General features: G+C 37.1%; 1 protein-coding gene across 4 annotated transcripts in view; it reads right to left on the bottom strand.

Annotated features, from left to right (window-relative positions):
- The window catches only part of RGS7 (regulator of G protein signaling 7), a 174413-nt gene that overhangs the window by 18933 nt on the left and 131200 nt on the right, over positions 1–24280 (bottom strand). For 3 of the 4 annotated variants that reach the window (XM_039349114.1, XM_039349116.1, XM_039349115.1), the window contains 6 exons: positions 22365–22471; positions 20885–20936; positions 6683–6747; positions 5345–5421; positions 5166–5247; positions 21–95 (listed from right to left, as the gene is read on the bottom strand). In XM_039349114.1, the coding sequence (XP_039205048.1) occupies positions 21–95; positions 5166–5247; positions 5345–5421; positions 6683–6747; positions 20885–20936; positions 22365–22471 (458 nt within the window). The remainder of the gene's footprint in view (positions 1–20; positions 96–5165; positions 5248–5344; positions 5422–6682; positions 6748–20884; positions 20937–22364; positions 22472–24280) is intronic. The other variant, XM_039349117.1, reaches the window with a different exon arrangement.

The following is a 24280-nucleotide window of genomic DNA, read 5'->3' as shown; positions in this document are numbered from 1 at the left end:
TACTAAAGATAAGAACATACCTTCCTTGTTTTGTGAGGATTTTTCATTCTTGAAGACTTTTTAATATCAACTTCAGTCGTATTTACACATCCAGGCTAAAAATATAATGTAGATAAATGTGATTGCTTTACATTAGCATTTAAATTAAAACAATTCAAATTCAGCATTTTTCCTCTGTGTTATTATAAAATGTATATACAGTTACAACAGGCTCTATTGAACAAAGGGTTCTAATGCTCCATAACTATCATTAAAACTACAGGTGGTCCTTGATTTACAACTATTCATTTAATGGTCATTCAAAATGGCACTGGAAAAAGTGATTTACAACCAGTATTTTCACTTACAACCATCACAGTATCTCCATGTTCATGTGATCAAAATTTGGGTGCTTCACAATTGGCATGGATTTGTGACAACTGCATTGTCCCGGAGTCATTTGACTCCCCTTTGTGACCTTCCCAGACAGTTCTGACAAGCAAAGACAATGGCAGAAGCCAGGTTTGCTTAACAAAACATGTTATTAACTGCAACTGATTTACTTAACAACCAGGGCAAAAAAGGTAGTAAAATTGGGTATGGTTCACTTAACAAGTGCCTTGATGAACAACCAAAATTCTGGTCTCAGTTGTGGGCATAAGTTGAGAATTACCTGTATATACATGTTGATTGTGACCAGTTCTTAACCCACAAACAAATTAAGATATTCTGTTTGCTTCTGTAATTTGTTAGAATGGTTTCTGCTAGTGAATGGTCTCATAAACTCAGGTTGTCTTCACACAAATTTTCTTGGTGTCGTTAGATTTCATTTCCTATGAGCCCCGTACATGTAGCCTAGCAAGCAGGCAATATGATTTGGCCATTACAGTAAACATCTTATATAATTATCTATATAAAATTACCCTTCCTGATGGCATGTTGTGTGCATGTGTGTGTTTGTGCACTTGTCGGTATATACACAAACACCCAAATATAAATAGCATTCCTATATCAATTACTGTTTATATCATAGAAACCCAGTGTATTTCCGCACTTGTTTTAAAAATAGCTATCTCATCTATTTAAAACAAGAAATACTGGATGAATAAATGGAGAACAGAGGTCCAAGAGCAAAAGAGTTTAAGGGGAAATCCCTTCCAAACTTTCCCTCACTAGAAAACCTGAAAAGGGAAGAAGAAGAATGGAAGAAAAAGATGAACAACAAAAAAGAAAAAGTAAGAGACCTCCTACTGATGGTGTCTTACAACATAAAACTGAAGTAAGTTGTGGAGTCCTTGGTGCTCTCTGCATTTGGTTGTTTGCTTGCAGATGTTTAGGTAGCACTGAAGATGATAACACAGTTCAACCACATACATTCTCTTCTGCTGGCAAAACTGAAGTTATATGGAAAGGAATCTATAATTATGACTTCAGGCAAGAACATAAACATACCACAAAGCTATGCATGCCATGTAATATGTTCATGTTCTTGCCTGGAAACCTATCTGGCAAATGTTTGCAGAAAATACAAAGTGTCAGCTATACTTGAAGAAGTAATAAGAAAAGGTTTAAAGGTTTATCAAACAGTCAAAGGAAGTGTTACAACATGAGCTGACAGAAGAAGCAACTCTCCATAGGGAAAAATAAGCAAAGGAATTGTCCCTGTAGGTAAGCATGATGGGAAAAAAGCAAGAAATTGCTAACAGCCTAGGAGACAGAAATACAATTTAAAATTATCTTGATAGGATAGAGAAATAGGTAAAAATAAAGAATGAAATGCAAGAAACTTCAAAGCTCTTCCTACAGAAATCAGATGCATGGTGTAGCATCTGGGATACCTAAGTACTTATAACAATTTTGGAATAATATTGACTGCAAACCAAGTGCCAGCACCAGGATCTAGCTGCAAAAAGGTATGTGAAATTTTGGGCCATATGAACAGTATAACGGTTTCCAAAGCACAAGAAATAATAGTTCTATTTTATTCTGCACTGATCAGATGCCAACTTGAGTTTTGTGCCTAGTTTTTAGCACCCTACTTTAAGAAGCATTCAGACTAATCAGAAGAGGTTCAGAGAAGATCAATTAAGTTAATCAGGGAGCTAGAAATTAAGTTATTTGAGGAGAGTGAAAGAACTGGAATCTTTAGCCTTGAGAACAAAAGACAGATGAGAGACATAATAATATTCCTTGTATATACAGAGAAGAAGGTAAAGATGCGTATTGTTCTACATCCAAAACATGGAAAAATGGATTTCAGCTAATTGTAGATTAAGAATAGATTCTGACTGAATAAAAGGTTTAAAAAATTCTGACAGCAAGAGCAATTACCCAGAAACTGGCCTTATCTTCACTGGGTGCATTCAAGTAGAGTCTGGACAGCTTTCTATTAAGAATCTTTCATTAACTTTTGGCAGTTGAGGAAGATGTTAGACCTGAAAGCCTAAAAGGCCCCTTCCAACTTCATGACTGTATGATTAAATATTTTAATCAAATGGCAAATAAATATAGGGCTATTGATCCACTGCTCCAATCAGTAACCATAAAGCATCTGTTTTTCATTTTACAAGCATGGATTTGTAATGACTTTATTGAATTTAATTAAATCTTCTTGTTGCAGTTGCTGCTTTATATGCCAGTGGCTCTGGGGAAAGTTTTGCAAACGAATTTAGACACTCTGTGAGAGAATGTCACAGCCTGGATATGGTATGATTTTAAGTTAGTTTTGCCCTTAGCATCATTGTAAATTTTATAGTAAAATAATAAATATACATGCTACCGAGTTGCTGGTCCCAATAGCGGAGGACTACCTATACGATGCAATAAACCTCCATATTTATTTACATATATCTTCCCCTCATAAGTCTTACATTCACATAGAAACTTATAACCTTCCACTCATATGAGAATTATATGCAGATAGACACACATCCTTGAACGTAATCATCTCTGCTCAATCTCATATATGCTCATTATTTTTTATAAAAGTGGAAGACTTGAAAAGAGAGGTAACATATAGAGGTCATTACTTTTTAATCTTTTACTTATACTATTCTAATTTTATTAGGATTGGCATATCTTCCTTGACTAATACTCTCTCAATCAAATGAGCTTGTTAGTTTTGTGCATGAATACAGAACAGGATGACTGGCATCATCCAGAGGGACTCTTTGAGATCCAGCTGATATTGCAAATAGTATCTAATAAAATAAACATGTTTGTAAACATGGAGGTCATGCAGTATAGTTCATTCAAGACAATCCCACCTCCCCAATGCATGATTCAGAATACAACTTAACTAAGAGTATTTCCTCAAAATTACAAACAGTTCTGGTATTTCTCAGGCCAGCTGTTTTTAAAAGCCCAGGAACCTGTCACAATCCAGATAATGGGAGTACAAAGAATCCTGCTCTGCAGTTTATGTTTTCTTCAAACCCTTTACTCACTCCTAATTTTGTAATGCTGTAGTGCTCCGTAGGCACCGCATGAAGCATTTTCCTTCCTTTTCTCTAGCTGTTGTAACAATAGTTATATAGAGAAAGGCAAAAGATAGCTTTCCCTCCCCTCTTCCTGCCATTTCTTCAGCAACAATCAAGGTGCCAGAGACCCTATAAAAAGATAATTCTATTCCGAAACCAATTAAACCACAAACCAACTCTCAAACCAACCAAATCTCTCCAAAATATTGTAAGTAAATCAAAAGACCCATCAACCCAAGAAGAGAAACAGAAATGAACATAAGGTGTAAGGACTGTAACAGTCATTATGTAGGTCAGACAGGCAGAAGACTAGCAGAGCATATCCATGAGCACCATCTAGCAGTCAGAAGATGCAATGAAGACTCCTTAATCTTACAACCTGTGGACAGATTCAACCACAGTTTCAACTGGGAATGTGTAAGCATCTTAGACCAAACCAAGTCAAAAATGCTAAGGAATTCCTGGAAGCTTGGCATTCAGATAAATCAGCCATCAATACAAAAAAATAAAAAATAAACCATATTTACACACTATTCAAAAGAGATAACAAAAAAGCTAAGAAGGAAACAAAAACACTAGAATATGTCCCCTCCAGCAGCCAACACCTAAATAAGGGGAATTAATACCAGCTAAACAATCAAGTGGAAAACAGTACCCTAATCAAAGAACTACAAAGGAGAAAATTACACCCCCACTAAAACTGTCAAAGCAAACTACTGTATATAAACAGAGGGCAAATGCCACACTCACTGCCAGTAATGGTGTTACCTAAACCAAGCTATAAAACAACAGGCTCAAAATTAAGCACACCACTTAGTCTTTAACTCAGTATTGTGCAAACATTGCCAGTGCACAGTTGGAAGAATGAGGTTTTTTTTCATTTCAGATTACAATTGAACTAAAGCAGAATTCAAATGGCAATATGCTTGCTTTGGATTAGGTGTGAACACTGCAACTTCCAAGCCAAGAAATTGGAAACAGTGATGTAATAATTATAAATAAGCTTATAGATAATGAGTGCACTCCCTGTTGGGAATGCAGATGGTATTTACTAAGAGAATTTGGTGTTAAATTAATCCTATGACACCCACATTAATCCATATATTTGCCATCTTCCTAGGCATCTATAGTGAACTGTAATGTTAAAACTATGAAAACATGAGCACAAAATATAAAAGCACAAACTCCACCCCTAGGTATTTACATGCTGACAGCTAATTCAGGTAAACAAGACCTGTGATATCATGATGCACTTCTTGGGGGTCATCAAGTGACTTGTGAGCGTTCGTGTCCTTCCTTCATTTTTAAAAAAAATAAATTAATTTTACTGATTTTATATCTCAACTTTTTTGACCAGGGGCAACTTAAAGCAATTATTTCCTATTTTAATCCAGATACTTGAACCATCCAGAGATAAGATTCTTCCATCCCTACTTTTGGATAGGGAGACACTGCCCCAGAAAGACCTGGGGTGCAATCTAGGAGTCCCTTAGACTCATGGCTCCTGCTCAAAGAGCAGCTGGCAGCCAGGGCTAGGAGAAAGTTCAGCCATTTTTTACTTTTGCGGGCCAGCATCACTGCATTTGTGAATTTGAACTTACCTCATATAATCAGTCAGGAGGGAGGGAGGGAGGGAGGGAGGGAAGGAAGGAGGGAAGATTATATCTCCCAGTTTCTGAATGTAAGGTAAAGTATTAATTTACATACCACTGGTCGGTGTACATCCCAGAATGCTCTCTCCTGGCTGTCAAGGATTTTTCTTTCTATCTTATCCCTTTTCTTGTCCACTCTGTAGATGATGAGGTAAATAACATAAAAAGATAAATTGAAATGCCTTAAAAGACAGCAGATGACGAATCTAGCAATAAAATGTCTTGGCTACTCACTTGGCTTGTGCTTCTGCTTGCATAAAAATAAATTCCCACTTCCGTGCAAATGCTCGTTGCAACCTGGCCAAGCTTTCCTGAAAACACACCACATATTAGCAAGTTTCTTCAACAGGAAGAACGTTGGAGAGCTTAAAATCTAGATTCAAGTCATTGCAATTTTCTTCTGAGATTTCAAGATCCCAAATAAGGGTTGCCTGAGCAGGTGACAGGATTCTGGACTCCTGTTAGTACATTGATGGGGGACCACAGAAATCCTCACAATCATAGACTACACTGGAAAGCTGAAGATACCTCCTGAGAGAAGACAACAGTCATCCATTTCAGTGGCAATGTAAAGAAAACTAGATGGATATACCCATCATTTTAAAAATGAGAAGCTATGTCTTTATTCACTGAAATGTTTCAGTTCCTTGACCCTATATTCCCCAGGCACTCCTTTGTACCTGTCAAATTTTGCCTTCTCTCCCGAGTCCTAAATGAGATGGGAACTTGTTTTCTTTTGTTAATGGAAAATGTGTTTATACATTCCGCACATCCATGCTCTCAAGAAAAAAATGGATCAAGACAAATATGTATAAGTTAATACTGGTTTTTCTCCCACAGATCAGACCTAGTTCTAAAAATTGTTATGTAAATAGGTAAATATTGTGGTCTACTTCCAAGAAAGATGCAACAATTCTGTTTCTTCAGTTCCATAACAAATCAATGCACTTTCCCCCTCCCACAGTGGCATGCTATAAATATATAAGTTTTGAGGACTAAATGTATTCTTTTGGGATAGAAAAACACACTGTCCCCTATTTGAAGTGTGGGTGCAACCAGTAAACAGGTTAGCAATAAAATAAAATTGCACTGACTTCCCCATCTACATTCTTGCAGTGGAAAGGAAAGAAACTCATTTTAGACAGTGTAAGTAGAGCATTCAGAGTTAGCTTTTCTCTGATAAAGCTTTCTGAGTTAGAGTCAACATAGAACAAAACAGGTTTCTGTAACACGTACACATGGAACCCTTGGTTATTATCAATGTTTCTGAATATTTTAGAGATGACTTCATAGGGACGACTATAAGTCTTCTGCAATTTAAGTGAAATGACCTTGCCATGATGCTCTTCAATCTTTGTAAGACAATGTTATGCCATAGACTTTGCCATTCTTTTTAATGTGCTTGTTTCAAACCGTGAAATATCAATGCCTGCCTGCAAGCTGAAGCTCCCTAATATCTATTTTTCAAGACCAGGATTGTTTCAAGGGCTTTGCTTTTGTTTTTGGCAGAGTTTCCAAGTCTCATGACCCAATTTCCAAGTTTCACTTCTAGGAAAAGGTCCAGGTACTTACTGCTTCATAGTCTGCTAGCTCAAGCCGTGCTTTGTTTTGCATTGTTCGCTTGCAAAGGTAAACCGCTGGAACAGAAAAAAGAATCAATCATTTCTTGCTATCTCAGATACTATCTCAAAGCCCAGACATTAAGACCTAAAGAATTAATGTATGTTTCACTGAGTAAAAGGGTTCTGGCCATCACAGCTCTGCCTGTGTTTCTTTTCAAAAGATGATAATCTGCCCAAAAGCATTACAATGCAGTAGGTGTCAAAAGCAACTAGCGATTATAGACAGTCTGTCTATAAATTAGAGATCAACTAAATTTTGTTTGTTTGCTTTTGTGTTTGCCATTTACTTAAGAAAGAATGCACTACTACTAAAAAAAAAAAGAATTACAAAGTCTGGCAAGTTTACAGCTTATGTCTTAAGGTGACTTTGAACCCAAGGACGGCAAGGGTGGAAACGCGTTTGCCACTTGGAGTGTAGGGATTCAAATTGCTTAAGAAATAAGTGTATGCTATTGTTTATGATGTTCTTACAAATTGAAACAGGACATTAGTAAGTACTTCACATAGACAACCTTGTCCACAAAAATAATTCTGGGCCCTTTGACAACGTATTTCCTATATAAGGCTCCAAATCAATGTTCTTCAAACTTGGCAACTTTTAAGATGTGTGGACCTCAGCTGCCAGAATTCCCATACTGGCTAGAGAATTCTGGCAGTTGAAATCCACACATCTTAAGGTTGCCAGGTTTGAAAAACACCGCTCTAAATGCTTATCTAAGAAATGTAGTCAGGACAATTTAACAACTTGATTCAGCCAAGAAAAGAAAAAAGAAAAGCAGGTACATCAGGAAAAAAAAAACAACTTCGAATTTCTCTGTAATAAATACAGATTTCTGCCAGTTTTCTTATCTGATAACTCAGGCTTAAAGGAAGACAAAAATCAGCCTGCTGAAACAGCCCCATGCTGTTTTCTATATCCTTGGCAAATATTCAGAATAGAATAGAATAGAATAGAATAGAATAGAATAGAATAGAATAGAATAGAATAGAATAGAATAGAATAGAATAGAATCTGGAAGGGACATTGGAGGTATTCTGGTCTAGCCCCCTGTTCGAGCAGGAGAACCTATACCAGTGGTGGCAAGCCTATGGCATGGGTGCCAGAGGCGGCACTCAGAGCCCTCTCTGTGGGCATACATGCCATTGCCCCAGCCTTGCCCCCTCCTCACCAGCAGCCCCCGAGCGTGGCCCACGTGGAGCAGTGCAGCCAAGGACATGGCAGCCAGACGGTGTAGGTAAGACTCTGCCCTCATGCCCCATTGCACACAGTTGATGCTGCAGGGCATGGGCAGAGGGTGTGGCCGCCATGGCACTGCTGGGCGATCTGCAGTGGGCCCTGGAGGCAGTGAGTGGCCCTATGGGCAGGTGGGGTGGGGGCAGAGCGGGAGCGGGGCAGGGGGTGGAGTGGGGGCGGGCCAGTTTTTGGGCACTCGGTCTCTAAAGGGTTCACCATCACTGACCTATACCATCTCAGATAAGTGACTATCCAGTCTCTTCTTAAAAACCCCCAGTGATGGAGCACCCACAATTTCTGAAGGCAAGCTGTTCCACCGGTTAATTGTCCTCACTGTTAGGAAGTTTCTCCTTAATTCCAAGTTTCTTCTCTCTTTGATCAGTTTCCAACTATTGTTTCTTGCCTTGCCTTCTGGTGCTTTGGAGAATAGTTTGATTCCCTCTTCTTTGTGGCAGCCCCTCAAATACTGGAATACTGCTATCATGTCTCCTCTATTTCTTCTTTTCTTTAAACTAGCCAAACCCCTGCAACCATTCTTTGTATGTTTTAATCTCCAGGCCTTTGATCGTTTTAGTTGCTCTTCTCTGAACTTTTATAACTTAGTTTATAACTAAGTTTAGTTATATTTTCCATGTTGGACTAAGTCTTATTTTCTCTACCTTTGACATAAGTTTTGATTCGGAGTGAGTTCCACCTTCATGTATATCTCAGCCTGTGTTCATGAAGTTACATTTCTTTCTTTATAAGCTTCTTGAGATATGTAATATTTTGAATTGTCTTTTTATAATTTGCACGATTTCAGGCAGAGGGCTCTTCTCTTTCAGCTCAAAATGTCCGAAATATTGTGTTTTCATCTTGATTGGTTAAAAATTAATTTGCAAGCTGCTGTGTTCTGGTCAGCTTTATAATGATCTCCTTTAACATGGAAGGTCTGCGTGTTAATACTTATAGTTGAAAAGCAGAATTACATTTTTGTTGCCTTTATAATAAAGTTTTATTGTGTTTATCTCTTATGAGGAAAGAGACGAGGCTTGCCCTCAGAAATCATGGGTGCTCCATCACTGGAGGTTTTTAAGAAGAGACTGGACAGTCATTTGTCTGATGGTATAGGTTCTCCTGCTTGAGCAGGGGGCTGACCTAGAAGACTCCAAGGTCCTTTCCAGTTCTATTCTATTCTAGGGCTGAGTTCTCTAGCTACCACATCTATATGATACAAGGCTAAGTAGCAGCACTGTCTCTATTCTTTCATTTTCTGTATTTTAACTTTTAATCCTTAGAATGAAACAGGAACCCTACCTGCTACTGATACTAGAATTAGGGTGTGGGTACCAGATGAAATGCCTCTCTGGAAGATAGGGGTAGTAGCAAGAATTCCAAAGCAGGTGGGGTATCAAATGTGAAGATCAGAGAACCTCCGAGAGAGGAGTTTTGGGACTCCAATCTTTTACCCTGCAAGCTTTAGCATTTACTAAAGAAATGTATACATAGTCCTCCTTCAATGATTGCCCTGTTTAGTGACTGTTGGAACTTACTGAAAAAGTAACTTTATGACGAATCCTTGGTGCAGCATCCATGTATATACCTCATGTGATCATCACTCAGGGGCTTTGCAACTAGTCGGCATTTATGACTATTGCAGCATCCCAAAGTCCCATGATTGCCATTTCTGAGCTTCACAGTTGGCTTCCAATAAACAGAGTCAATGGAGAAGCTAGCAGTAAAATTGTAAGTTGTGCTCACGCGATGTCTCATTCAACAATAATGGGGAAAAGTGACATCTTACATCTGGTGATGTCACACTTTAGCCATTGTGGTCATTAAGGACTACCTGTATTTCCCAATCAATTCTGTCACATTAATATACATTAATTTAGAAGTATTTTAATATTGCCAAGCAAATTAATCACCAATGAATTTATCTACAGGGTTCTAGAAAAAATTAAAAATATTATATTGTAGGTTGAGCATCCTTGCTCAACCTCAGAAAACCAGCATATCTAAAGCAAGTGTTGATTCCAATCCTATGATTAAAAAAACCTAAAACTTAATATGTAGTCATACCAGAAGTATTCTGGCTTGATCACCTGGCATGAGGAAGATATTTTTTTTCTGCCTCATCCACCTCTTCTCCTCTTTCTACTACCACCACATTTAAAGCTGAGCACAAATACAACCAACACTATGGTATTCTGACATCTACTGTGGAACTGTGATGGGATAATAAAGGTCATTGCATTTGTCTATCAGGGGAAACACTGGAGGAGCATCACAAGTGAAGCCAGTTAAATGCCTGGAAAACTATCAGTTCCCTCTGCAAGGTTGGTGGGATCCAGTTCATTTTTGTACTGATGGCCTTCTTTTCAACTATACTTAAAGAGCTCCTCCTTTCAAGCTATACTTAAGGAGACTGTACATATTCCTTTGCAAACTTTTAGTGTTAGACCAGACATGTCAAACACAAGGCCCGGGGCCCAGATGCAGCCCGTGAAGTGGTTTCATGTGACCCGCAAAGCCATCCTGGAAACTGTGAGGGAACAGCCTCCGCTGCCTTGGCCCTGGCCCAGGCCAGCCGGGAGCCAATGTACAATTTTGTGGTGGCCATCTATGCTGAAACACATTCAGTCTTAGCTCCATAACCCCCCCCCCCACATGGCCTGAGAGGAACAGTGAGGCGTCTCCAGTGGACCATGCCTTGACACTTGACCTGGTCCCACCCCCTTCTGCCAGAGACCCTCAGATCTGTCCCACTCCTGCCCAGGCCCCCACAGGCACCCTTGACGCAAACGATGTAGAGCTGGCCATGCCCACCCACTAGGCCACACCCACTCCATCCATGCCCACCCAGTAGGCTACATCCACCCTGGCCACACCCACCCAGCCCTCCGAGGGCAACCGCAATGCTGATGCGGCCTTCAATGAAATTGAGTTTGACACTCCTGTGTTAGACTATACATACGAGGGCAATTCGGAAATAGACCTCCGTTTGAGTATGTGTGACTGAGCAGTGGAAGGAGAAGGTTGTGTTGCAGTTGACTCATCTGCTAGATCAATTGAAAATGAACCACTTTTTAAAAAAGAAACAGTGGCTTGCGTCGCACTGCTTCGACGATAATGTGCTTCACGATGCTGTTAAAGGGTGGTTTCATTCCCAGGTGGAAGATGTTTTAGCAGAAGGAATTTCAAACCTTGTAAGACGTTATGTAAGTGCCTCAATTTGAATGGTGATTATGTCAAAAAGTAATGTAATGCTGTAGTTTTCTAATGTGTATAATGCAAGTTCTGTATTTGCGAGTGTCTGTCATTGATAACCAAATGGAGGTTTATTTCCAAATTGCCCTCGTAAATCGTTTCCTCTTATCATTGGCCTGGAGACTCCTGAGGTGCCACTGCATGTTGACCATCCTTGACTTAATATTTTCTACTTTCCAAAGAAATAAAAACAAAATATACCACTCATAATAAGGTGGAAAGAGAAAAAAGTATGTCTTAATTTCTGCAAAACACTCCCTATGGATGAGCAGCCCTGAAATGTTAATAAAACAAAAAATGAAGTATGATTTAGTGCCTTCTTTCTATTCATGGAATGTTAATACTTACAGTAAAGACCAAATGTAAAACAGCTTTAAAAAGAGACACAAATGTTTATGTCTTACGCAAACCTTTTTAAGGCATCCTGCAGAAATAGTGTTGTGTCTGAAATATACACTGATTACTCTGTTTTTCATTAAGCAAAAAAAAATATTTTTTCCCCTATTTCAAGCACAGGGGAACAACCACAAATGCATCCCCTTCCTTTGTGTTAGAATAATTTTATTAAATATTATAGTTAAACAGATGAAAAGAAACACTAAAATAAAACATAAAATAAAATAATAAAAATTAGAAAGTGCATAAAAATATTATAGACAGAAAAGAAAAAAGAGAAATATATAAAAAAATTATTTTCCCCTTCATCACAAGTATAAACACTTTATCAACTTATCACTTTATCTTAAAATATGAGAAATAATCTCTGCATCCCATATCATTTTTTTTATCTATAAACCGATCATTATAATCTTATTGTTCAGTCCTGATGTCACACTTTAGCCATTGTGGTCATTAAGGACTACCTGTATTTCCCAATCAATTCTGTCACGTTAATATACATTAATTTAGAAGTATTTTAATATTGCCAAGCAAATTAATCACCAATGAATTTATCTACAGGGTTCTAGAAAAAATTAAAAATATTATATTGTAGGTTGAGCATCCTTGCTCAACCTCAGAAAACCAGCATATCTAAAGCAAGTGTTGATTCCAATCCTATGATTAAAAAAACCTAAAACTTAATATGTAGTCATACCAGAAGTATTCTGGCTTGATCACCTGGCATGAGGATTATGAGAAATAACAATGTTTCTGTTTTAACCTTTATTAAATAAACTCACCTTTATTCCTTCCTTTTACTCTTAACAATCTTGGTCATTAATCCCTTCAAATAAAGCCCTAAAACTTGTTTTCTTTTTCATTTTTCTTTATCCGTTCTCACAAAATTCTTCAGAACTCTAACAGATCTCTTTTGTAAATCCAACATGAAAAATTATTTGAGTTATCTATTGGTTTACTATTTGTTCAACCCTTTTATTTATTAAACCATCAGCTGATTTCCTTTGTATATCCAATATAACATCATTTTCCATATCATTCTTGTAGCTTGCCATTTTTAAATCTAATTTCAAATCAACCTTGTCTGGTAAAAATTGTATCTCTTCCATGACATTTTTTAAAAGCAGTCCATCTATAATGGCAGACACATTTAAAATTAAATTCTGGATCCATTCCTTACAAATATCCTCCTATAAATCCAGGATTAAAATATTTTACTTCATATTGTATTAGTAAGTCAAATTTAAATTTTCCTTTAATTGTAATCTTTAGTTCCTTCTGGCTTCTTCTAGTATCCAATGTTCAAAGTCCTATACCATCATGCTTTCTTTTAGGAATTCAAAACAACATTTTCTGACAGAAAGGATTCTTACGATTAATTTCAAAATCTTATCAAATCTATCTGGATCCTTAGCCCAAAATCAACATTCTAATCAATCTTTTGCTATTTATTCCAAAAAAGAGGGTTTCTTATGTCCTTAAACTGATCTTTAAAATTTATTTTGTTAAAGATTAAAGGAAACTCACACATTATAAAATTTGTTAGGTTTTTAATAGTTGAAAAGCAGCTAATAAGCATTTTCCAAAATTGATTAAAATATGAGGCTCAGCAGAACTTTGTGTCCATAAAAGTTAGATTGCAAGTATGAGCTTGAGAAAAATCAGACCCACACAATCACAATGAGTGTTCATGGTAAATTAAGTGCCTCCAAGGGAGCAGAAATGGAATTGCAGTGAGATTGGTGGCCAGTCAAACCTCTCTGGATAAAGGAGGGATCATGAAATTGCCCACCTGTATTCTGGATAGCTGCTGAGTAAACTGCAGGAACTTAGATTTCCCCTTCCTATAGAAACATACACCTATTTGGTGTCAGCTGAACTAGATTCAGTGAAGTCTTCCTGCACCTGCCACAGTAGACTACAACTCCTATAACTCACATCTGCATGACTACTGGATTATATTTAAGAGAAAGGATCACTTCATTCAAATGAGACAATTATGCTAGGGAAAGTGCTAAATACAGATTGAGTTGCCCATGGCTATTCATCATTGCATTGTCATTGGTCTGAAGCCAGAAAATGTCATATTCTGAACAATTCCTTATAATATTAGCTACCCAGAGCCTGATTTGTTGTTGTTGCATTTTTCTAATCAGTATATTTGCCTTCTGGTAAAAGGCAAAGTATATAACTTGATTTATAAATAATTACAGCTGAGCCATAACAAACAAAGATTGATCTTATTTGAAAGGTTATATAAGCCAATGATGATGTGTATATATATTATCCAAACTAGGGGGAGACAGTCCTACAACTGTGCAAAAATAGCAGTGAACTGTAATTTTAATGTGACATAATGGAAAAATATTGATCATAGGGAGAGTAAATGGAATAACTATACTGGATTTAGTCTGAATTACCTTTAATTTAAAAATAAAGGTAGTTATCCTTACTCCATGTCTTTGTTCTGGCCATACTAGTTTTTTGAAGTATGGCTCCTGACACATACCTTTATTTATTTTTAATTTTATTTATTTATTGGCCCCTAAAAGATCCCTTAAAAGTTAGATGTCTCTCTCAGACCCTGAAAAATTATTCAGTCCTGATATGAATGCAAAGAGAACCTAGCTTGGAATCCTCTGGCCCTGCATGCTTACCTTGAGCTCCTATAATAGAAGCCCATGGAGAAAGGAGCACCTCCTGGGTTTTTTTGGCAGGCCTTGAAACCATCCAAATTAACACCATACAAACGGGATAGCAATCTGCAGAATTGCACTGACTCAATGTTTGATTGTTTTCAGAGGAAGAATGCAAGAATGCTTCTCTTTAATAGATTTTACACATTAGTTATAAAGAAGAAAAATAAGCAAAACAATGTAAAGCGGGGGGAGGGGATTCCATTTTGCTCCTTCTACTGAAGTTACTACATCATTGCCATAACTTTGCAGCCCTTTGAAGAGGGTAACAATAGCTTTGAAAAATGAAAATCAATACCCACAAAGAGGTTATCTGCCCTGTCCTAGAAATATAAGCAAATTACATCAATAATTAAATAAATAGGTTGCGCTGGATTGTTGTTATATAAAGCTAAGAAAGGCTACTTCTAAAGAAACAGGTGATGTATAGATCAACTGATGCCAAAGATGTACTCTGTGCATTGCCCAATTATATCCTGTCATCCCAAATCGTGATATGCCAATATATATTTTCAACTTGCACTAAGGAAGATATTAAATGGGCTTCTTGATGTATACTATGCATGAGATTAGGAGACATGAATTAACGTCTGCCATCTTTTGATCAGTATGCACTATTTTATGAGCTTTCTGGCTTACAGCATCCAATTTTGTAGCTAATATGCAGGATTTGTTGGATCATTTAGTAAAATTACATGGATGCACATACACACATTATTCCAGCTGCATACCAAACATGTGTACTAGACTAGGAGAACAAATTTATATGAAAAAACAAGATTATATTGCAGTTGTGTTAGAGATTGCTCTAATATTAAGAAGTTCTACAAAAAAACATATTTTAGATTCTGGACTTTTTTTTTCTAGCAACAGATTATAAATACATTCCAACACAGCAATTGCTTTTCAGATTTACTTGGAGATGTTTTGCTTTCCCCCTCTGCTCTGCTGTCAGTGACTTAATTGTACCTTCAAGCTCATCAAAGCCATATGTTTTTTTTTTAATTTTAGCATGTCTTTTTGGCCAGGAGAGACCAGATAATTATGAGATTCCAAACTATGAGCAAACAAGTGGACTAATTATACTTTATCTGTATTTACTTTGCAGGAAACCCACAGCTTTCTATATATAATGAAAGTTGAGTCAGAGGTAGAATACTAGACATTATTTCCATTAAAACAATTATACCCTACTAAATTTTAATACATATTTGACCAGGTCTCTACTCCATCCAGTCACCATTATCTTCAAATGTGCATCAAAGAACAAGAGTGTATATTGTTTTGAAGAAGAAATGATCAACCAATCCAAGGAAGTCAGAGTTTTCTAATAATCCCCATGAGCTGTAAAATTTAAGAAGGCTTCCTTGAGGAAATTGACAGCTTGTTCTAATGAGAAAGACCCAAAAGAAGCACAGAAAAAGTGTCAGGGGACATTAAGGAATGCAGAGACAGAAACAGAGACAGAGAGACAGAAACATACAGAGAGAGCGAGTCGGAGGGATGTGTGGTTAAAAAACATAAAAGGGAACAGTAAGAACTTCTTTAAATACATACCAAACTGAAAACCACTTCTTTACATGGTGCATTAATTAATTTATGGGATGGCCATTTAATATGGTCATTCCATAAATAAATGGATGGAATGGTGGCACCATGGATAGTGTTAAAAGAATCTGGATAAATTCCTAGAAAACCAAGTCTATTAAGAGCTATTGGTCTTGAATACTGTGTTACATTGGGATTGGGGACGGCATGTCTCCAAAAAACAGTCTCAAAAGAATGACTGTGGAAGATGAGTGATGTCTCTGTGCAATGTAACATACCCAAGTATGGGCTATGGTAGATTGGACCCCACCATGGTGGGAGAGTCATGTGTTATAGACTTTCCCAGAAGAAGCACCACAGGCTTACTGATCTTATTAAATGTCTGTTTTATATATAGCAAAATCACAGACCTAGAAGACAGTTGAAAAAGGAAAGGGGGGGGAGGAAAGGGCATATTGGAAAAGCCAGTTTAGTGTAGTGGTTAAGTCATCAGGATAGAAACCATGAGACTGTGAGTTTTAGTCTCACCTTAGGCACAAAATCAACTGGATGACCTTGAGACAGTCACTCTTTCTCAGTCCTAGGAAAGAAGCAATGGCAAACGATTTCTGGAATCTTGCCAAGAAAACTGCAGGGATTTGTCCAGTGAACAGGAGTCCACACTGACTGGAAAGCACACACACACACACACACACAAATGGTTTTTGAAGCTGATCTCAGCCACCTGCTTCCTCCAGCCCAAGGTCTCACACACATATACACAGAGCACTTATTATTACAGCTCATTGAACAGTCAGCCAACTGTACAGACTGGATGTGGCATTTTTATCCACTTATTGAGTCCTTTTCCCAAGGACTTGGAATATGGAGATGTTGTTGTTTGATGGTATTAAAGGTATCCTCACAGGATATAAACTGTTCCAAGTAAAGCTGCTTTTTTGCAATTGACTGATAGCATTCAAGGGGGGCTCCAGATGTTTTGGGATTGCATCTAAGGCACCTCTTACTATTGGTACTGTTTTCTTTTGCCACAGTAGTTCTACTCCCCCCCGCAGGACTTTATGTTTTGTTATTTTCACCAGTTCTTTCTCTTCTCTTCTGCTGTCTCCAAGTATTACCACGTGCACTATCCATAGTTTTTTTTTTCTTTCTTATTGACAATAGGTAGGTCTAGAGTGTTATGCAGCATCGATATCATTTTTATTAGCATTTTATTTTATTTTTTAAAATTTGTATGCTGCCTGACTTCCAACTCTGTGTGGTTCTTAAATTAAAAAACAATTTTAAAAATCAATAAAACAATATAATAACAAAAATAAAAGATCCAATCTGGGTCAGTCACCAGAACCAGAGGTTTTTGTCTTCTGAGCTTTCGGACTGGTGCTGGAGACAATCTCCAGGGAACTTCTCTCTAGCTGAGTGTGTGCTGTTCTGTGTGTGGTATTTATAGTGCCTGTTGTAAGTGGCTTTTTAAATGTTGATTGGGGTATGTTGATGGCTGGCTGTTAAGTCATTAAGTGCCTTTGGCTTGTGCTACTCAGCCCTCACTTTCTAAGTACTTGATAGGCGGGTGGTAAGTCAGCACTCCTGTTGACTGATAAGGGGCCTGTTTCCCAGGCCTCAGTCACTTCCCTGGCTGTTTTTTGTGCCTGCTCGCCCAACATTCAACTTTGCAGTGACTAAGATTGTTGGACAAGCAGGCACAAAAACAGCCAGAGAAGTGATTGAACTGGAAAGCTCAGAAGACAAAACCTCTGGTCCTATTATCGTGGGATAGGTATATTTGCCTTCATTCTTAAGAATAAAAGATGGCCAAGTTGCAAAAAAAAAAAATGGACTCACACAAGCCAAAAGAGAAATCACCTTTGCTAAGGGCCGAAGCAAAGCAACCCCAATCTAGCCCATAAAATAAAACAGAATCTATTTCATAACTGGCTTCACTGACCCCACCCTTCTATCTAAATGCAAGTTGTCAGGCCAGCTACTCTCAGCTGCACTTTCCTCTTATTTGGTTTGTAGCCAGCTTTGAAGAAGGGGATAAAAAAAACCAAGACAATGGCAAAGGAGAGAGATTTTCTGCCTGTGAGTTCCTGAGTTCCTCCTCACCACTTGATTTTCCCTGACTTCAGTTTGATCCACCCATTAACCCTTAGAGAGCTTGGACTTCTGAAAGTACAGTAGAATTCCTCTACCTTTATCCCACTCTGTCTCCTGCTTGCCAGTACCACATAGACAACTGGTTGGCTACAGTGAGAAACAAAATGCTAGACTAGAATGGACTTAATCTGATCCAGAAGGATGGCTCTCATATCAATATGTACTTAACAGGCTTATCTGTGACTGTTGTGATAATAATCAGTCCCAGAGTGCCCAGGCAGAACTATCTTGCTTTATATGCAGATATTAATCAAAGCAGCATTAAATGATATGTTTGAGTAATATATCACTTGATATCATCTCAGACAGAGCTTGTTCATAACTTTGAGGTGAAAATCAAAGAGTGACTCACAAATGGGATGAAGGACTATTTCCAAATCAGTTCTAAGCAATTTGAGAGAGAGAAAGAATTCCTTGAATTACAGTTGTTTAAAAAAGAAAGATAAATGTGAGGTTGACATCCAGTTTCTGTAAATGTAGACCCTCTTGGGATTAACATTTCATTATAATAGGCTAGCTTCCAAAGAATGCAATCCTACGCTATGCTTCCTACTTTGAAATCTGAGTCCTGATGCACATAGCATTGTTATTCAATCTCATTTTCACTGCTTCACCCTTTTAAAGTTCTAAAATGGCTCTAAAGTATCTGTGAGGCTAGCAGTATTAATTCCTTCCCTGTAACTTTACTCCATGTTATTCAGAATATGCTTTTCAGTGATGAATTCTTGAAGACAAGGAAACACTTCCTTATGTTAAACAGTTGGGTTCCTTTCTACATAACAAAAACAACCAGAATGTGCCATTCTTATATAGTCATGTCTAATAATAGTTAACACGTGAAGCTTTTCATGGTGTGGAAATCAGTTTCTATAATTCAGTATATACTTAAAAACACAGGAACAACTGATTGAAAGATTATTCAGGGTGCAAATTAATTTAGTAGATTGAAATATTATATCCCATGGAAAACCGTACACACAGGTGCTTTGCATACCACTGGATGCCATATGTTTTGATGCATTATCTGCTAAAATAGTCTTTCCTATTGGGTCCACGTAGGGTTATGGGGTCAAAATAGGCAAGTCATGGTAGCATTAATGTGGGATGCATGTACAAAAGGGATGTGGGTTAGATTGCACTTGCCCAGCTGCCAACTTATCCAAAGCAAGTACCCTTGTTGCTGCAGGCTCCCTTCAGATATCTTAAGTCTACAACATCCCCCTTAGGACAAGGACAGTGAGTTAGGGTAAAACTATCTCCAAATGTCTTTAGATACAATGATCTGGAACACCACAGTACAGAATTTGGATCTGAAGTAGACAAAGGTGTTTTAGAGCTTGCAAAGTACCCTTGCTTTGCATATGGGTGGCACAGAAAAATACATTGTGAATTAAGGAAGAAGCAATCCTAGTTTTTTTTAAGAAGCACCCAATAGTTGCAATAAAATGTCCACACTACATCCAAAGTATCTTTGTCCATTTTGAATCTGAAACTACACACCTCCACTCTAGAACAAAATCACTTCAGGACAGCAGTACACAGTCTGAATGCTCAAGGACACATGCATCTTTTAGAAAACACCCTGCCCCAAGTTAATGTCTTATTATTTTAATAGATTGAGAAAACAAAGCAATAAAATATATGGGGAAGAGTTTAATCTTAATTGATTCCAATTTTGTAGTTGTCCTGACCCTTTTAGAATGCAACTGACAAGCCAAGTCCTCTGTCTTGAATATGGTTGCATAACAATGTTTTAGGGAATGAAGTAAGGAAATGACATAAAAGCTAGTCAATAAAATTGGCACTATATGCAAACAATTAGTTTTCTGATGCTAGGACCAAATTTGGGGCAAATGACATTGGACATTTATTTATTTGCAAGTATCTGCAGAAGAGCAAGGTTTTCTAAATTAAACAGAATATTGTTTATGTGAACTTTGCAATAGAATTTTCCAATTAAGCACAAGGTGAGCATGGGCTGAAGGGACATAACCTGAATATATTCTCAGTGTTTTATCAACCATTTTAATCATGCTGAATTTTAATGCTCTGACACTCATATTTTCAAAATTTCCTGGTACCCACCAAGATTTTTTTTTTTTACTTGACTTCCATATATACATTTAGAAACATTCTGGATTAGTAGCCATTTGCTTTTTTCATTGCAACTAAAGAGACCATATTGAAGGAAAGAATAACAGTAATCATAGTCCAACATGAATGGACAAGAGTGCTATATAGGTCTACAATCAGTTACATGTAAGAGTATTTTAAGACAGAATCTGCATTTTATATTGTTAGATGAATAATTCAATCACTTTGTTTAATATATTTCATGGTAAATGTTTAGTTATAATGTACAGAACCTTTAATCTATAATTATATCATAAATATTATTACAAACAAAATTAGCAGACTGTAAGAACATTTTATTACTGTAACTAAAAACCTACCTAAAGAACTATTAATGCCTAAATAATATAAGGAAGATATTACCACATGGGGCCCATGCTATCCATGACTACATTCACATAACTTCTTGTTTGATTGGCCCTGAATTAGTTTTCAGCTTTGGACCTTCTTGACCTTTGCCAGTCATAGCATAAATATCAAATTTGCAGTCTCTGAGTCTTCTCCTAAATAAATGTCGGTAGCTTTGCAAAAAGAGATGCATTTTTGTATTCCCAATCTATGTACCTCTGCCTTAATAAACTTTGTAAGATAAAGCCAATCTTAAGCTCAGCATTAGCAGTTCTCACCCTAGGTTTGAAAAATACAACTAACAGTTGCTTAATTATAAACTGTAAATTAACAGATTAGTCCATTCATTACAAGACTTCAGACTGAAAGAGGTGAGATGCACACTGACCATAATCTGTATTTTCTGGCTCCCAACAATTAGATGGCCAAAAATAGGGTGTCTGCAAAACAAAACAAAGAAAAAAATTGGACAAAGCAACACATGATACATATTCTGAATGTCAATTTTTGAGTCACTGTAAGTGAGATGGGCAGCTATAAAATATGATAAAATTAGCTATTCTTGAGAATCATTGATTGAATAAAAGTGCATGTTTGAATAGCTGTGTTAATTCATTAATTCCATTCAATTTATATACCATCTTGTTCTCAACAACTCTTTTTGTGTGACAATGCTAAGGCTATGTATCTCTGATGTTGTTGTTGTGTTGGAGTTTTAATGCTATGGATAGGGCATTAAATGCAAAAACAAAATCTCCTATTAGCACTCCCTATTCTGAAATTGTGCAAGTAACCCAATATTAAGCTGAAATTAGTTTCTTCTATAAACAAGAGTTCTTGATCTTTTCTAAATATTCTGAACTGTTCTTGAATGCAAGGACTTGCCTTGACTGTAATGAATAGCTTGAAACCAGGTTTTAGTTGCATAATTAAACTCTGTGGCCCACCTACTTGTCAAAAGGCCCTAGCCTATGTCTGGAAGTTGAATCATACCAAATTTTTGGTTTGAAACCAAAAAAGTTGCCATGACTTAACTTCCAGATAACTCTTTCTGGGTGACTGAGAATCTTCACTGACATATCACCCTAGTACAGTGGTTCTCAATCTGTGGGTCGGGACCCCATTTGGGGTCGAATGACCATTTCATGGGGGTCACCAAACAACGCAGTCTGCCATTTTTTCCCCCTTTTCCTTAGCTGTGCTACTCCCTTTTATTCTATTGGTTTTTGAAAGCCAATAGAATAGACTCTCTTGAATAGAATCTAATTCTATTGGCTTTCAAAAGCCAATAGGAATTGTCCAGGCTGTCTCTGCCCTACTGAGCCCGCCAAAAGTCCCATTCTGCAAACGGTGCTGCACCAGTTGAGTAGTCCTCGACTTATGACCGGTTGAGTAGTCCTTGACTTACGACCAGTTGGGGATCACGGCATTAAAAAGGTTGAGAACCACTGCCCTAGTATATACTTTTTTCATACAATCAATCTAGCTATGGATTAGAAGAAAGAAAAAAAGCTGTAAATTATCTATATATTAAAATGAAAATAGTGGTGCTGCTTATGAAAGGCCAAATGTATAGATTTTCCCAATACTACTATTTCCACAATTCATATCCACTGGCCATATTTTCTAGAAGTTCTAGTGATTATAGATCAGATCATTTAGGAAGCATCAAGGGAGGGGAGACTATTACATTAACATAATATTAAGAGTATTAAGAGTGAGGAAAAGGAAAATATCTCTATCTGACAGAATGAGGTACATATTGATTAGACCATCACTTTATGAAGAGAATTGCTTACTGTTTGGGGTGAATAACTCCAATTCTAATCATTAGTTAAGGTTTAAAAAACAATGCTGTAAAAACTTACTTGGAACCGATAAAAGGTACCATCATCCTTCAGAGTTAGAACATGGTCTGAGATAGGGAAGAAATAACCATGGGCTGCCATAAGTGTTCCCAAATGAAGGGCTTCCACTATACCAGAAGGAGACAAAAACATTGTCATGTTTTATTTTATGCATTTTTTTCCTACTTGAGGGATGTTAGAACCCCTTCTATGGTAGAATTTTCATGAGTCAGTGACAATTTGGCTGATGAAATTATCAATTATAGGAATTATAGGAAATTATAATAAATTATAACTGAATAAATTATATAAATTATAGGAAATAAATTCATTCTTACAATTGATAGCAATGATAATATTAAAATAAGAGTACTTGCCATCACTGTGCATAAGCTGTGGTGGCGCAGCAGTTAGAGTGCAGTACTGCAGGCCACTTTAGCTGACTGTGTTCAGCAGGTCAGCGGTTCAAATCTCACCGGCTCAAGGTTGACTCAGCCTTCCATCCTTGTGGGGTAGGTAAAATGAGGACCCAGATTGTTGGGGGCAATTTAAATATATATATATACATTGCTTACTGGTGTACACCGCTTAGAGAGTGCTTGCACTTCAAGCGGTATATAAGTCTCATAAATAAATAAATAAATAAATTATGCAATGATGTCTCATGCAAAGATATTCTCATGATGACATCATAAAGCATGTGTTGTCGTTTGCCCTTGCTCTCATGTCAACACCCTTAATCATGAAAAAAATATTAATATCCTTGTGTTTACCACGTATTAAGAACAGGAGGCAACAAGAGAAATCAAACATTAAATTGTATTGAATTTAGATTGGGAAAACTCTATTAAGGAATGTTTTTTTATTTTTCTGCATAAAAAACTTGGACATCCTAACATAGATAATGGAATGTTTATTTACCATCAGAACAATAAGCACATTATAAAATCAAACATTACTATTCCACAGTAATAAAGTGCTCTAAGAATATATTTATATAGGCAAAGCCCATTCTGCAGTCAATTAATTGGTTTGATATTCTTTGAATTTGTGTCTATTGGGATAATCCATTATAATGTTCATTATCACATAGTTGCTCTTTGTAGGTTATTTAAAGAAATCCCTCATGGATGACCTTAACTGTTATAACCCTGCTGCAAATCATCACGAGTACAAGGGGGCTTCAAACATGACCCACTTATGAAGAGGCAGAGTAATATAATAATGAAGTGGTTAAATGTGGACTGAAACAATCCATTTTCAAGTCCCTCCTCTACTACAAAGCTTACAAGGTGACTTTAGATCAGTTATCTTCTTTCAAGATTGTTCTTGTAAGGATAACATTAGTGAATATTGCCATATGCTTCCAAAGGAAAAAAAAAAGAATGCTGATGATAAGGATATAAAAACATTAATAAGGCAGCTCCATGCAAAAAGCTTTGTGATAATAACACAGCTTCAACACAGTTCTAGGCTGCATTAACAGAGGGATAGAATCAAGATCACGTGAAGTGTTAATACCATTTTATTTATTATTTATTTATTTATTTATGAGACTTATATATCGCTTTAAGTGCAAGCACTCTCTAAGCGGTGTACACCAGTAAGCAATGTATATATATATATTTACATTGCCCCCAACAATCTGGGTCCTCATTTTACCTACCCCGGAAGGATGGAAGGCTGAGTCAACCTTGAGCCAGTGACCTGCTGAACACAATCAGCTAAAGTGGCCTGCAGTACTGCACTCTAACTGCTGCGCCACCTCGGCTCTTTTATAATGCCTTGGTAAGGCCACACTTGAATAATGCATCCAGTTTTGGTCACCACGATGTAAAAAAGATGTTGAGACTCTAGAAAGACTGCAGAGAAGAGCAACAAAGATGATTAGGGGACTGGAGGCTAAAAAATGTAAAGGAACGTTTGCTGGAATAGGG

This window comes from Crotalus tigris, unplaced genomic scaffold (assembly GCF_016545835.1).
Source record: "Crotalus tigris isolate CLP2741 ecotype Arizona unplaced genomic scaffold, ASM1654583v1 scf7180000018226.349013, whole genome shotgun sequence".
Classification (NCBI taxonomy): Eukaryota; Metazoa; Chordata; class Lepidosauria; order Squamata; family Viperidae; genus Crotalus; species Crotalus tigris.
This window is presented reverse-complemented; position numbering and strand designations above follow the sequence as displayed.